This window comes from Silurus meridionalis, chromosome 4, assembly GCF_014805685.1.
Source record: "Silurus meridionalis isolate SWU-2019-XX chromosome 4, ASM1480568v1, whole genome shotgun sequence".
Lineage (NCBI taxonomy): Eukaryota > Metazoa > Chordata > Actinopteri > Siluriformes > Siluridae > Silurus > Silurus meridionalis.
In genome coordinates, this window is record NC_060887.1 from 699,852 (window position 1) to 715,822 (window position 15,971).

Sequence of the window (15,971 nt, forward strand, 5' to 3'; positions counted from 1 at the left end):
TTTGCTTGTGAGTAAAGAGGCATAAACATGGAGCTCTTCAGAAGGTTGAGAGAGTTTTTCAAAGCAGAAGAACAAGAAAACTAAGCAGATTGCTGAAATGAAGGAGAAGCTGGAACACATGGAGAAAGTAGTGAAAGACTTGGATGCATTTTCTTCTAATGATAGAGAAGATAACAGAAGAGAAAGAAGAGAAAGCCATTCTGCTACAGACGGTGCAAAAGCTGGAGGCTACTTTGGCTTCTGAGCGAAAGCAGCAGGAACAGGACATAACTGAGAGAAGCCAGAGCTGGGCGAGAGAACAAAACAACTGGAGGAACGTGTTGCTCAGCTTGAGGTCACTTTGGATCAGACCACCATGGAGCTCCAGTCTTCCTGAAAATCAATGAGGAACTGGAGAAAACTGTGGACTGTGAGAGAGAGCTGGACGAGAGAACAAAAGAAAGTGGAGGAACATGTTGCTCAGCTTGAGGTCACTTTGGAACAGACCACCATGGAGCTCCAGTCTTCCTGAAAATCCATGAGGAACTGGAGAAAAATGTGGAATGTGAGAGAGAGAGCTGGACGAGAGAGCAAAAGAAAGTGGAGGAACATGTTGCTCAGCTTGAGGTCACTTTGGAACAGACCACCATGGAGCTCCAGGATACTCAGAATCACTGTGAGAAAGTAAAAATAGTGCAGAGCAGGAGAGAGATCATTTGATCAGAGAAAAGAGCGACTGGAGGAACGTGTTGCTCAGTTTGAGCCCAAGTTGGACTTTAAAGAAAAACAAGAGGACGAAGAGAGAAAACTAAACTTGACATAGAAGAGAGGAACAACTTACAGCTTCAGACCAACAGGGGGCTCCAGGATACCCAGAATCTCTGTGAGGAAGAAAAGAAGACTTCAGAGAATAAAACAGATCATTATATGAGAGTCCGAGAGCGATGGGAGGAAATTGTTGCTCAGCTGAGACAAGAAAACATTCAAAAGAAAAGGAGAAATAGAAAAAAAAGAAGACGACAAGAGAAACAGAGAGTCTGAACACTTTTACTACAGCGAGACACAATAAACACTATTAAATAAATAAAGATTTTGAATTTCAATCATGTCTAATGTCTCTTCATCACAGAGAGCATTCAATGATGGTATTTTTTCTTGAAATCCACTTTAGTAAAGTCAGTGATGTTTGATGTCCTTAAAGAAAAGGAATTTGACAGAAACTGAAGTTGAGGTATTTTCTTGCAGCTTTAGTGCTTTGTTCATTTTGAGCTCTGAAAGCAATATAGCTGACAGTTAATGTGGGCAGAACCTGATTCACTTAAACATCTGTACTTTATAATTAATCACATGGATTGGCACAAGAAAGTGGATGATCTTTCAGCAGTTATTCTGACAGGGTTAACACTGGATTCACCTCACAACACCTGAACACTACTGCTGGATGGAGCAGCGGGTGCGTGCACGAGCGGCGGTTGGTGAATGGAGGGTGGAGCCGGGGGGAAACGAGCGGTGAGAAGCAGATCTGTGGCTGATGGGACTAATCAGTGTGCTCTGTTTTAGTGACTGGTGACGAGGAGAAAAAGGAGAAAGACACAAGCAGAGCTGAGCATGTGTGTGTGTGTATTGGTCCTGTTGACTTCAATAGTAAAAATGTAGACCTGAGATCCTGATTATTGGTCTTTTATTACCCATAAGGCAGTGGTTTGTAACCTTTTTTGAGGCGTGACTCATTGTTTACATGAAGAAAACACAGTGCATGTAGGGTACGGTCTCAGGAGCCCTGCAGTAAGTGTGCTGTGTGCATGTGATTGATGAATGTGCAGGTAGAAATTCAACTGAAACTGCATTCAATCTGGTTGATTATCAAGCAAGTTATTTTTAACTACATTTAAGTTCCTGTTATAGGATAACTTGCAATTCTGTAAATTCCAACTTTATTTCCATTAATTCCTGTTAATACCTAAATATTCCTGATAATTCATATGGGAAGTTTCCAGTCTTGAAAATTCCTGCAACCACATTCCTAGGAAATACATGAGCTGTTCCTTGGTCTTGGGCACAGGGATATTTTGCCTGCCTTTTTTTTCTTTTAAGTTTTACATTGTTCTGATATCAGATGCCCCAAGAAATTGCAGTTTAGACACAGAAGCTTTGTGTATGTGAGGATCCTCTATAATTATTTGGAGAAAGAGTCTGGTGTCATTATGCCATGGCTTGGGAAGTCGGGATGTTGTTAATAAATGTGAACTGATTTAATGTCATACAGTGTGTCTGTGTTCTACATTACAGTGGGGTCTGAGGTTCGGTTCCCAGCGTGTTGTTTCCTTACATTTTTTTATCCAGGGCCCAAAATCTTTCCACTGATCTCTCACACATTTAGAAAGTGATCTATGCAGAGCTGAACATCTCACCATGAATGGTGAACAACCTCATGCATAATTTTCTTTTCCCCTCTTCTATTTGTTTCAATTTTATTTGAGCATACAATACAATACAATACAATACAATACAATACAATACAATACAATACAATACAATACAATACAGGTGTGAATCTACCTGTCATGAGGAGTGTATTGGAGAGTGTATGTGTAAATTATCTGCTAGGTGGCAGTAGTGGACACTCACTGGTAAGCTGTAGAACAGGGGTCACCTACGGTGGCCGAGAAGTGCAAAACAGATTAACAAATCCAAAAACAAAATAACAAATCCGAAAACACAAGTCAGACAATCCAATGTCCAATGATCGGTAAGTTTACATTCACAAACTATACCTACCTTTTCCGGTTTGTCTGACTTGTCGCTGTGTTTTCGGATTTGTTAATGTGTTTCGTGCAATGATTCAGACAAACTGGAAAAGGTAGGTATAGTTTTGTTTCCTTTGCAGACTTTCCTGAAGCCCCTAAATTAATAATGGTCATAGTGACATTGGTAACATTGCATTAATTTTATAATATCTGATAGCCATTAGAGGGCACTCTCGTGCTGCATGTGGGTGTGTTTGCAGTGTGCAGAGTAAACGAGTAAAAAACGCTGTGCAGTCATGTCTCCGGTTCTTTCTGCGCATGCTCCGAACTTAATGGTATAATATGTGTTTTATAGCATAATGATGCAAACATAACAGTATTTACATTCATCACATTACTGTGCTGGAAAACAATACAAATTAAATAAAAAAGAAGAAAAAGTGTAGAAGAAGAAAAGCAGGACAAAGACAGAGGTAATGTGATGTAATGAATGGTGATGATCATATAAATAAACTCAGTTTAGTAAAAGTTTGTGAATAAACTTTATATTGGTCCAGTTTTTAAAGTTTATTCTAAAAGTTATAAATAGTGTAATAAGTGGACAAGAAGTATGAGTCAGTTCATGTCACACAGATTTTTTATTTATTTTTTCATTTCAATTCAGTGTCATTACAAAATAGGTTTAAATTTGTAGAGATTTTATTTGGACAAACATATCAGACAAAAGAAATCAGCAACATATATTGGTCATCCTGTATCAGTCGACCTCTAGGTGTGAGTTTAAATGATATGCTCAGTTGTATGTATGAGATAATTGTAGTGTCTCTGCGTCTCTCAGAGAGACAGAGACTGTCTGGACGGTGAGACACCACTAAGCGTTAATATTATAATAATTACACTGATCTATTAGAGACGCTTATCAGAAAAGTCCAAATCAAATCCACTCACAAGTGCAGCAGATTCATGTGATGTGAAATAATGTCCTAATGGCAGCAGCATTATACAGTCATATATATATTTCTATAAAAGAGCTCTGATACGGATTTCAGTCATTAAGAAGAACATCTTCAGAGGGGTTTTTCTCGTCCTGGTATCATAAGTGTAGATAAACATAGGTTGTGTTTAATTGACAGCCCTGATGAAGTCTGATGACCTGAAGAGGGTGGAGCTGAGACTTCAGACAGCAGACGGACTTCTGAGGAGGAACATCAGCACCACACGAGAGGTTAGAGGTCACCAACCTGTAATTAATCCTGGAGGAATTAAGTGTGATTAGAGAGATAGCCATTTAAATGTAAGTGTGTGTGTGTGTGTGTGTGTGTGTGTGTGTGTGTGTGTGTGTGTGTGAGTGTACAGTTCAGTGAAGTGCTGTTACACCTTCAGGACAGACTTCTGGCTTCAACACACTCCTCCTATATATATATACTGTATATATAGAGATTATCGGTTGTTTGTACAGGATGAAGGCACTATAAAATTTTAATCACAGTCAATCACAATCTATCTCTCTATTATTGAATATTTTCCATGTAGTGAATACAAGGAGGAGAAGAAACAAGAAAACAGAGATCAAAATTAAATAAAAAGAAGAAAAGTGTAGAAGAAGAAAAGCGGGACAAAGACAGAGGTAATGTGATGTAATGAATGGTGATGATCATATGAATAAACTCAGTTTAGTAAAAGTTTGTGAATAAACTTTATATTGGTCCAGTTTTAAAGTTTATTCTAAAAGTTATAAATAGTGTAATAAGTGGAAAAGAAATATGAGTCAGTTCATGTCACACAGATTTATTAGTTTATTTTTAAATCTCAATTCAGTGTCATTACAAAATAGGTTTAAATTTGTAGAGATTTTATTTGGACAAACATATCAGACAAAAGAAATCAGCAACATATATTGGTCATCCTGTATCAGTCGACCTCTAGGTGTGAGTTTAAATGATATGCTCAGTTGTATGTATGAGATAATTGTAGTGTCTCTGCGTCTCTCAGAGAGACAGAGACTGTCTGACGGTGAGACACCACTAAGCGTTAATATTATAATAATTACACTGATCTATTAGAGACGCTTATCAGAAAAGTCCGAATCAAATCCACTCACAAGTGCAGCAGATTCATGTGATGTGAAATAATGTCCTAATGGCAGCAGCATTATACAGTCATATATATATTTCTATAAAAGAGCTCTGATACGGATTTCAGTCATTAAGAAGAACATCTTCAGAGGGTTTTCTTGTCCTGGTATCATAAGTGTAGATAAACATAGGTTGTGTTTAATTGACAGCCCTGATGAAGTCTGATGACCTGAAGAGGGTGGAGCTGAGACTTCAGACAGCAGACGGACTTCTGAGGAGGAACATCAGCACCACACGAGAGGTTAGAGGTCACCAACCTGTAATTAATCCTGGAGGAATTAAGTGTGATTAGAGAGATAGCCATTTAAATGTAAGTGTGTGTGTGTGAGTGTACAGTTCAGTGAAGTGCTGTTACACCTTCAGGACAGACTTCTGGCTTCAACACACTCCTCCTATATATATATACTGTATATATAGAGATTATCGGTTGTTTGTACAGGATGAAGGCACTATAAAATTTTAATCACAGTCAATCACAATCTATCTCTCTATTATTGAATATTTTCCATGTAGTGAATACAAGGAGGAGAAGAAACAAGAAAACAGAGATCAACATTAAATAAAACTAAAGCAAATAAAGATTAATAATATTTATACAGAATTAAGCAAAAAAGCATGCCTGACCCTGCCACTAGAGGGCAGTGTGAGACTGACTTGAGGATGTGACCTGTGAGTTACAATTCATCTGTTTCTATAACCAACTGCAGTTATGATGATGATAATAATAAGAATTATAAGTATTTTTTCACAAGACTTTGTCTTACACTTCCAGTGACTGTAGCTGAAGCAGAAAGAAGCTTTTAAAACAACTTTCATGCAAAAGATCTTGTGGCTCAATTAGATGAGATTTGCCTCTGGTTTGAGATTTTACTTGACTTTAAAAAAAAAAAAAAAAAAAACATTAACACTTTTCTTTCACGTGAACAAGCTTTTTTTTTCACAAGACTTTGTCTTACACTTCCAGTGACTGTAGCTGAAGCAGAAAGAAGCTTTTAAAACTGAAACTGATGAAATCATACCTGAGATCCACCATGTCACAAGAGCACCTCAGCAGCCTCGCTGTCATAAACATCAACCATACAAGTGCTGGTCAGATTTGCAACGATGATGTAATTGATGACTTTGCAACAAACAAAGCAAGAAAGATCTGTTTTAGGAAATGACTTTGTGACCTGCACTTTGTGTATATTTTCTGAAAGGAATAATAAATGGGCCGATTCGAGATCTGATACGGATGCCAGGTGAAGAGGAGGTGGAGAAACAAACAGCAATGATCAATAGACTGGAAAGCTTACCGAACAAAAGTCCAGCAGGGGCGCCGCCTCTAACCGGTGTGTGTTTCTACAGAGAAACACTACAGGAGCTCATGTAGAGTCGCGCCGTCACCATCTCTGTGACGTAGCATCCCTGATTGGTGCAACAATCTTTTTAATCCACCAATGAAACGTCATAGTCAAATGTCATGCTGTCATAGTAACATGCAAACATTGTAAGTCTACTATTGAATCGAAGGCCGTTGTTGAGACCAGACGTGAAAACAAGTGCGTTAGAATAATCTTAGAACATCAGCAGCGATGGTGAGAAAATAAATAAATCTACAGTATCTACAGCATCAACTTGTGTCTCATCGTCTCTACATACTGTAGATGTGAAGCTTTGGCTTTTCCAAACCTTTTTTTTTTTTTCCTGCTTCATTGTTCCTTTACATTTCTCCTGAGTTTTCTCACTTCTCATGGAGTGAGAAAAGAAGAGAAAGAAGTGGATCATTAACTCTTTTGTTTACTGCAGTAGGAATGTTCACTTTAAAACTGCAACAACATACAGAAATATCCATCCTCATTTCTTCAATTACACTAAATATTGACAAATATATACTGTATATATAGAGATTTGTTGTTTGTACAGGATGAAGGCACTATAAAATTTTAATCACAGTCAATCACAATCTATCTCTCTATTATTGAATATTTTCCATGTAGTGAATACAAGGAGGAGAAGAAACAAGAAAAACAGAGATCAACATTAAATAAAACTAAAGCAAATAAAGATTAATAATATTTATACAGAATTAAGCAAAAAAGCATGCCTGACCCTGCCACTAGAGGGCAGTGTGAGACTGACTTGAGGATGTGACCTGTGAGTTACAATTCATCTGTTTCTATAACCAACTGCAGTTATGATGATGATAATAATAAGAATTATAAGTATTTTGGGGGCTGTTATGAATTGTTCAAATCTTCCCTCTACCTCTCCTTTATTAGTGTAGTTACTGATAGAAAAAGTGAAAAGATTTTTAAAACAACTTTCATGCAAAAGATCTTGTGGCTCAATTAGATGAGATTTGCCTCTGGTTTGAGATTTTACTTGACTTTAAAAAAAAAAAAACATTAACACTTTTCTTTCACGTGAACAAGCTTTTTTTTTCACAAGACTTTGTCTTACACTTCCAGTGACTGTAGCTGAAGCAGAAAGAAGCTTTTTAAAACTGAAACTGATGAAATCATACCTGAGATCCACCATGTCACAAGAGCACCTCAGCAGCCTCGCTGTCATAAACATCAACCATACAAGTGCTGGTCAGATTTGCAACGATGATGTAATTGATGACTTTGCAACAAACAAAGCAAGAAAGATCTGTTTTTAGGGAAATGACTTTGTAGTGAAAAATTTATTCAATTTGTTTGTTGTGTGAATTGCCAATTTATTATTATTTATTTTCATATTGTATTTATGTATTTATTTGTAAATGTATTTACTGTAAACTCTTATTAAAGATAAAGTAAGTGCAGATTGTTGTTAGTTATTTATCTTTTTAGGTGGCAGCAGGATGGGGCAGGTCATGACGTGGAAAGGAGACTCTCTGCTTGCAGGCTTCCTGTGACGTAGCTTCCTGTGTTTGACTGTGTTTTAAACAAACTTTACTATTTATCTCTCCTTTTTTCCTCTTTTAATAATCCTAAATTGTTTTTTGTCTTCCTGTCTTGTGCCTGTAGTTAGTTAACTCGACTATCACTAGTGTTGACTATATTCATTCCCTCTCACTTTATCACATCTCTGTATCTTAACTCTATCTGCTATTATAAGCACTATGCCGGCTGTGTGTCTGCCTTTGAGCACAGGTAAGAACTCGTTCGATGCCCAGCTGCGAGGCGGAGCGGCGCTGGAAACATCCCGGCGGACGCTCACTCGTCCCAGGTAAATTCCCGGGTTGAATCTAACGCTCCCAGCACCTCAACTCCGCGTGTTTCTCTGCCCAGGCCCAGCGCACCTACAACGTGGCCCGCCCAGGTATCGTTCACTCCGGCACCGGTGCACCACGGACCCTGGATGCTGCAGCAGCGGAAGACACGCCCGCCACCACCACCGCCTTGAGATCTCGACCGAGCGGAACGTCATACTGTGATTCTTGGAGATTCCATCGTCCGGCATGTCCGCGCTACGGAGACAAAGGTAAGGTGCACACTCGCTGTTTTCCTGGTGCTCGTGTTCTCGATGTCGCTGTGCAGGTACCCGCGATCCTGTCATTCCGATTAAAATCAGTCCGATTGAAAGATTTGGCGGTGGACTTTTAACATGAGACGTTATCTAAGCTGATGTGGTGTTCACAATCGGAATGACTTTGTGACCTGCACTTTGTGTATATTTTCTGAAAGGAATGATAAATGGGCGATTCGAGATCTGATACGGATGCCAGGTGAAGAGGAGGTGGAGAAACAAACAGCAATGATCAATAGACTGGAAAGCTTACCGAACAAAAGTCCAGCAGGGGGCGCTCGCCTCTAACCCGGGTGTGTGTTTCTACAGAGAAACACTACAGGAGCTCATGTAGAGTCGCGCCGTCACCATCTCTGTGACGTAGCATCCCTGATTGGTGCAACAATCTTTTTAATCCACCAATGAAACGTCATAGTCAAATGTCATGCTGTCATAGTAACATGCAAACATTGTAAGTCTACTATTAAATCGAAGGCCGTTGTTGGGACCAGACGAGAAAAACAAGTGCGTTAGAATAATCTTAGAACATCAGCAGCGATGGTGAGAAAATAAATAAATCTACAGTATCTACAGCATCAACTTGTGTCTCATCGTCTCTACATACTGTAGATGTGAAGCTTTGGCTTTTCCAAACCTTTTTTTTTTTTTCCTGCTTCATCGTTCCTTTACATTTCTCCTGAGCTTTCTCACTTCTCATGGAGTGAGAAAAGAAGAGAAAGAAGTGGATCATTAACTCTTTTGTTTACTGCAATAGGAATGTTCACTTTAAAACTGCAACAACATACAGAAATATCCGTCCTCATTTCTTCAATTACACTAAATATTGACAAATATATATTCTGTATATGTTGTAGATCTGTATTGAGCAAGTATCAGAGAGAACATTAAATATGATGTCAAATGTAGTGACAGACATTTTCATGTTGTTCTAATCAACAGTATTGGGTGACCTACGTTCCTGTGGTGGTGAACATGACTGCGAGTTCTCCAGAAGAACAAATGCTGGTAATGTACAGTTCAAACACACACTGTTTTTCACACAGAATAAACTAAAGCCCATCACTTCCTCATCACCTAAACACACTGTTCATTTAGATTTTACTTACGGCAGCCAAACGGCTCATTTTGTAAACCCCTTGATCACTTACTCTGTCTTTAAGGGAACTAAATGAAGAGGAATGAATGAAAAGTGGTATCCAATCTGTGATATTATTGGGGACCTGATTATGGTTCAGAACGATCTATAAAACATAACTGACTACTAAAATCAGATTGTCAAAATGTCCCTCCACTGCAGCAACATCCATCTACCAAGAGGAAGAGGAAAACGGTGCGTGTGCTTACTCTTTGTTTCAGTACTGGTTTATTTACTGAGTAATGAATCTATTTATCTCTGATCATGTGCTATTTATTTCCCATTAGGATCGTTGTCTGAGATCCTAACCAGGACAACAAGGACATCACGGAGGAGATCATATCAGAAGCTGGCAGGAGTCGGAAGCCCACTCTGCCAGTGGGAAATGTCTTTTCCGTCCCTATGCCTCTGCAGGTAACAGTCACACACGCATTCATAGAGGAAGCAGATTCTTCTGGCTAATAGCTCACCAGTCTTCCTCCTTATATTTACCTGTATTACCATTTCCCTTTTCCACTATTTTTACTCATGTGTGCAATCTGTTTTCCCTAATTCTGATTATCCTCACACTTTCCACCTCAAATCCCATCAACTGAACCAAGTGGTGGAAAATGAGCACGTCTATAATGTGGACAGAGCTCAGGGCCCACCTGCTCCTGGCGACTTGAAACCAGGTGAGTCCCAATATCTCTATTATAATTTTTAGATTTTTGACTCGTCTAGTCTGTGATTTAATTGCTACTGTCTCTGTTGTCTACAGATGAACAGCTTGAGAGTTATTCAGTAAAATCTGCTGCATTAGATGGCACTGAAAAGTCTACCTCTTCAGCTGAGCCCGGTCCTGCACAAGCCGTCACACCAAAGCCAGATAAAACAGAGCCTGTGCACGTGCCCCCAGAGGTTCCAGCTTCTGCTCTATTCACCATCGATGAGCCGAAACAGACACGGCTCCTCGTCCTGACGACTCCCAATCGCTCAGAGAGGTGAGTTTAGGGCTCGTCCCTGTCCCTGCACTGGATTTTAATCGGTCAAAATCTTTTACAATGTGACTAAATTAAACGTGTAGTCCAGCATTTTCCAACATGTTTTAATTAAGACGTATTGCAAATTGTTAAACTGTTGTGCATGTTAAACGTGTTGAATACAAAAGTAGCCTGAAAGAACAAATCCGTACTTTTAGAAATAAGACCCGTACTTTTAAATACGTTTTCTACAAATAAAAGAATTAGACATCTTTAAATTTCAATATGCAATATTATCTTTTGGTAATGGCGTATAAAAATCTCACATAATCCCTCCTTTTTCCCACAGCTGCCCTTTGACTTTCATTGTAATCGAGTCATGAGTAAAGTTTTCTGCTCGTCTCAATAAACTAGGAGGCATGTTAGCTCTTGGTTGTAGTTATTGCACATGGACTACAAATACTGTAGATATAAACTGAGGTGCAACACTGGAGTATTTCTTTAAATAACTATATATAAAGATATAAATGCTGTCGTTCACTTCGGTGAATGTGTGAAACCTACATTTACACTACAAATTCACAGTAATCCTGGTGTTTTATTATTAATTGGGTGTGTTTGTGTGTTAGGATAAGCCAGAGCTCGCTTTCCAGCAGTCTGACTTTGACCTTGAGCCAGTCTCAACCACAGTCGAGAATTCCAGTGTGTCTCCTGTGATTGTGGAGCATCTGGCTTCAGCAGAAACACCAGCAGATGAGATCGAAGCGCAGGAAGCCGAGCAAGAACGAACCCGAGCCCGGCTCTGAGGATGAAAGCAACGATGGGGTCCTTTCACCTGTCGAAGAGCCCAACAACACCACCATGCACAGTGAGACCTACTTCTTCTGACTCGCACACTTCATCATGTTTTTCACTACTTTTCATGTCTGCTTTTGCTCGTTCCTTCCTCAGAGCCAGAGATGGAGAATAAGAGGATACAATATAGTAGAGACTTTCTTTTGAGCATCCAGTTCATGCCTGATTGTATGCAGAAGCCAGAGGGGCTTCCATCCATACCTGATGTGGTGCTACACAAGGTAAGCCCCCTGACATGTGGGCTTTATTTCAACTTTAAAACCAAATAAGGAATATTGTTTCACAGATCATTGCTTCACTCTCTGCTTTTACAGTGTAACCAAAATAAGTTGCCACCGGACCCACAGGGTCTCAGCTCCAGAGACTCAAATATCTCAAATATTCCAGCAGGAACTGGAAGCAGCTGTTTCAGTAAGCATCATTTCTCTCAAGAGGGCTTTCTCTTCATTTTCCCCACAGAATAAAATCTAAATCTACTGAATTTGCAAATGAAGCTTCAAGTGGATAATCTGTTATCAGGCTTGAACCCGTCCTTCTGTAAAATTTCTATGGTATCTTCATGTGTAATATTTGTATTTTTTAATTGCACAGATTTTTAGTTTTTATGATGATTGACTGTGAGAGGCTTCAGGACGAGCTGGAGGAGGCAAATAACAAAGCTCACAGAAAAACCAGGTAACGTCAAGTTCATCGGGAGCTGTTTAAGTTGCGGATGTTGACCGAGTCCATCATTCATAACTGCGTGGTAAAACTGCTGAAACAAAATGAAACTCTATTCTCTCACCACCGCTGCTAAGAGATGGACTTTAAGAGGCGGCCAAGGTAAACAACCAAAGACACCATTGTAGAAACATTTTCATTGTTCAGGATTGTTCTAATTACCATCCTGCAAAGTTGTACACTATTATACCTTTAATGTAGCATATTGAATATACATTAAGTTCTAGCTTTTGATTTAGGCCTCATGAGTAAATGATATTAGTAGTGATATTAAAGTTTGTGTGTGGTTTAGTAAGCTTTTGCTGCTGCTTATGTAATACTCGGCTTTGTAAAAGTTTCATGTTAAAGCCTGTAATCTTTAACTGAGCACATGTTAACAAACGCACTTATTTTATTTATAGACCAATACAAAGATGCTTTTGGAGAAATTGCTAGAGCTACATTACATAAAAGTGTGCTTCCTGTTGTTTAATATTTTAACAGCTGTTCAAGTGTAACCGATGAAATGTTTATGAACCGCCAGTAAACAAATATCTGCTTTTACAACTTACTCGCGTCTGACAGCTGTAAATATCTTCTATTAAACATTTTTCCTGAAGTACTTGATGATAAGATTTATTTGGGACCGAATTTCGGGGGACGACGGCTGAACTGGAAGAACGGCTGCGATGGAGAAACTAGCGCTAGAGCCACATCCGGAGCATCAGGTGAGTCTGTAGTGAATGTAGTCTGTGTCCTTTTCAGCTCTCTCCTGTGTTCATGTTGTGAAACTGTGTTCTTGAAACTAAATTCAGTTTAATGCATGAGCATTTTAGTCATGACACATCATGTCTCTTGTGTTTCAGTAAAACTGGACGCAGTGCCAGACTCGACTACAAACAAGCCTGCGCTATCAGAGGAGGAAATGGAGAAACGCTCTAAATCCATTATTGAGGAGTTTCTACACATAAATGATTACAAAGTAATGATCTCATGCAGTGATCTGGACCACGCTGGGCGAAACCAGACCACGTGGGTCATCTGTTCATCAGCTGCTGCAGGCTGGGATCCTCTCCACATCTCAGTTTTTAAAGGGTGAGTGACATTCCTGCACCACACAGCTCGCCTCCACTGGCGCCAGAGACACTACTGTCTGCGCTATGAGATGTCCACAGCTTGATGACATATTTACACCCAATGGGGTTATTGTAACATTATTATGAATACGCTTGCTTTTACATTTGGTCATTTTCAGAGAATTTTATAACAGAATCAGAACTTTAATAAGACTTTTGTCTGTGTTTTTTTTGCTCTCTTTTCCCCATTTTCTTACTCTCCTTGTTTACACAGGTTCTCAGAAACCCTCGAGATAGCAGATGATATGGATTGACATTCCTTATGTATGGCAGTACATGCGGAGCTCGTTAATCCTGTGCTTGAAGGAGGAATCTCTTTGAAGAATTATTAATAATGTATTTACAGTTACATTTGAGACTATACATATAAATTTTTGCTGGAAAGGAAGTTGGTGTTTGTTTTAATTGTTAATTTCTTGAGAATTCCAGTGAATTTAGCAAACCACTACTTCCTGTGGCAAGAGCCGCATATTATTTGCAGAAATATTGCAGCTTCTCTGCAAACAAATGGTGAGGAGATCTTCTATAGAACAGGACTGAAAAAGGAAAGTGTTTTGTCATACTAGTTGAAAAGGTTATTTTTTGTTCAAGTCATTGCTGTGTTTTCTTCACTTTAGAGCCAAAGGAAGTGGAGGCCTTATGGAGGACTCTAAACTGAGCTGGGCTGATTTTCTTCCTGAAACCGTGGATGGGAACAACTTCATTACTGAGCAGGTGAGCTGTTATTGCACACTAGATTTAGACTCACTGGAAGATCTGGACCAAACAGGATCCAGTGGGCAGTAGATTTTCTACTACTTGAGTAATAATAATAGAAGAGCTGAGTAAAAGTGACAGCATAGTTATTTTATGAAATCATTTCGCTTGAAAATTGATTTGAAATACTATTGTTTATGTCTGATCTAATCGCTTGCGGCATATTTTTGGCTGGTTGTTACAGAGGGCTTTTAAAAAATAATCAATATGGGTTAAAAATCATACTGTGATCAATTTCATTTGTTAGTATAAGAACATTGTCAGTGAACTCAAATGGCAGCTCGTCTGATCAGAAAAGAGAAAAGTGTTTGTGTTTGTGGTGTAAAAAGCAGTGTGTTGGTTGGTAGACTTGATGCAGTTTTATTTCTAAACCAGCACAAATGTTGCCTTTAAGAACATCTTCAGAGGGTTTTCTCGTCCTGGTATCATAAGTGTAGATAAACATAGGTTGTGTTTAATTGACAGCCCTGATGAAGTCTGATGACCTGAAGAGGGTGGAGCTGAGACTTCAGACAGCAGACGGACTTCTGAGGAGGAACATCAGCACCACACGAGGTTAGAGGTCACCAACCTGTAATTAATCCTGGAGGAATTAAGTGTGATTAGAGAGATAGTGATTTAGTGTGTGTGTGTGTGTGTGTGTGTGTGTGTGTGTGTGTGTGTGTGTGTACTGAAAATGTATTTAATTTGTTTGTTGTGTGAATTGCCAATTTATTATTATTTATATATTTTATTTATGTATTTATTTGTAAATGTATTTACTGTAAACTCTTATTAAAGATAAAGTAAGTGCAGATTGTTGTTGTTATTTATCTTTTAGGTGGCAGCAGGATGGGGGCAGGTCATGACGGATGAAACTGCAGCATGAAGAGAAAGCCGGCCGAGATCGCCTCACCACCATCCTTGAGATTCCATCGTCCGGCATGTCCGCCACCGGAGACAATAGTAAGGTGCACACTCGCTGTTTTCCTGGTGCTCGTGTTCTCGATGTCCGCTGCAGGTACCGCGATCCTGAACGAGAACTTCGGAGCGGTTGTTCTCCATCATGCTGGAGCGAACACCGGCTGAGGCAAACGGAGATCTTAAGAGGATTTCAGGATCCTGGTGAGACGGGGCACATCACCCACAACGAGGATCATTGTCAGGACCTCTTCCACTTACCAGCGAGGGGCTGAGAAGTTTAGTAGACTCTTTGCACTAAATGAATGGTTACAGTCATGGTGTCGAGAGCACAAACTTTCTTTATTAATAACTGAACTGTTTCTGGGAGCGTCCGAGGTTCTTCCGCCCTGATGGCCTGCACCCCAGCAGAGTTGGAGCAGCAGTGCTATCAGATAACATCTCTAGGATACTTCACAACATCTGACTGGTAAGACATCAGGAAATATACGACTATGAGAACATTTATACAACAAACCAAATAGTTACAAGTTCACACACAGCCCAGTTTATAGAAACCGTATCTATTCCTCATGTAGTAAAACCAAGAATTAAATACACAAGATCCAGAAATAATCTTATTGCAGTTAAAACTGAAAAATGACAGATAAGCAAACACCAAAAAGTTCTAAAGTTTGTTTTTTTAAACATTAGATCAAAAACAATCCCAGGTTCCTTTTCAGTACAGTAGCTAAATTAACTACAAATCAGGGATCTGAAAAATGTGTTCCATCACAGTTTAGTAGTGAGGATTTTATGAATTTCTTCACTGAAAAAATGTATAACATTAGAAAAACAATTGTGGCGGTCCAACCTCTGACAGCATCTCCTGACACAATCTCACCTACAACTCCACAACTACACTGTTTTACATGTACAGGACAGGAAGAGCTGTATAATGTTATTACCAAAGCTAAATCTACAACATGTCAGTTAGATCCCATTCCTACTGATCTATTGAAGGAAGTGTTACATACAGCTGGTGAGCCTCTTCTCAATATTATTAACTCCTCACTATCTTTAGGTCACGTCCTTAAATCTCTCAAGTTAGCAGTTATTAAGCCCCTCATTAAGAAACCTCATTTGGATCCAAACACGCTATCGAATTACAGACCCATTTCAAATCTCCCATT

The 15,971-nt window shown here is 39.2% G+C and overlaps 2 protein-coding genes and 1 long non-coding RNA gene across 7 annotated transcripts in view; 2 read left to right on the forward strand and 1 right to left on the reverse strand.

The window, feature by feature from the left end:
- The window catches only part of LOC124384638 (eukaryotic translation initiation factor 4 gamma 3-like), a 1,295,064-nt gene that overhangs the window by 336,928 nt on the left and 942,165 nt on the right, over window positions 1–15,971 (reverse strand). The gene's annotated exons all lie outside the window — the stretch shown is intronic.
- LOC124384642 (eukaryotic translation initiation factor 4 gamma 3-like) overlaps window positions 1–15,971 on the forward strand; it is a 75,999-nt gene that overhangs the window by 22,721 nt on the left and 37,307 nt on the right. The window contains exons 7-8 of one of the 5 annotated variants that reach the window (XM_046847672.1): window positions 13,789–13,857; window positions 14,365–14,400. The exons of the other annotated variants lie outside the window; for them this stretch is intronic. Coding sequence (XP_046703628.1) covers window positions 13,789–13,857; window positions 14,365–14,370 — 75 coding nt within the window. The 3' untranslated portion in view covers window positions 14,371–14,400. Of the gene's footprint in view, window positions 1–13,788; window positions 13,858–14,364; window positions 14,401–15,971 lie in introns of those variants that run through there. 5 annotated transcript variants of the gene reach the window in all.
- On the forward strand, window positions 4,318–11,182 carry LOC124384676. Its single transcript, XR_006925457.1, has 7 exons — window positions 4,318–4,353; window positions 9,296–9,361; window positions 9,517–9,686; window positions 9,779–9,905; window positions 10,094–10,165; window positions 10,252–10,474; window positions 11,083–11,182. It is a non-coding gene; the product is annotated as an uncharacterized LOC124384676 (long non-coding RNA).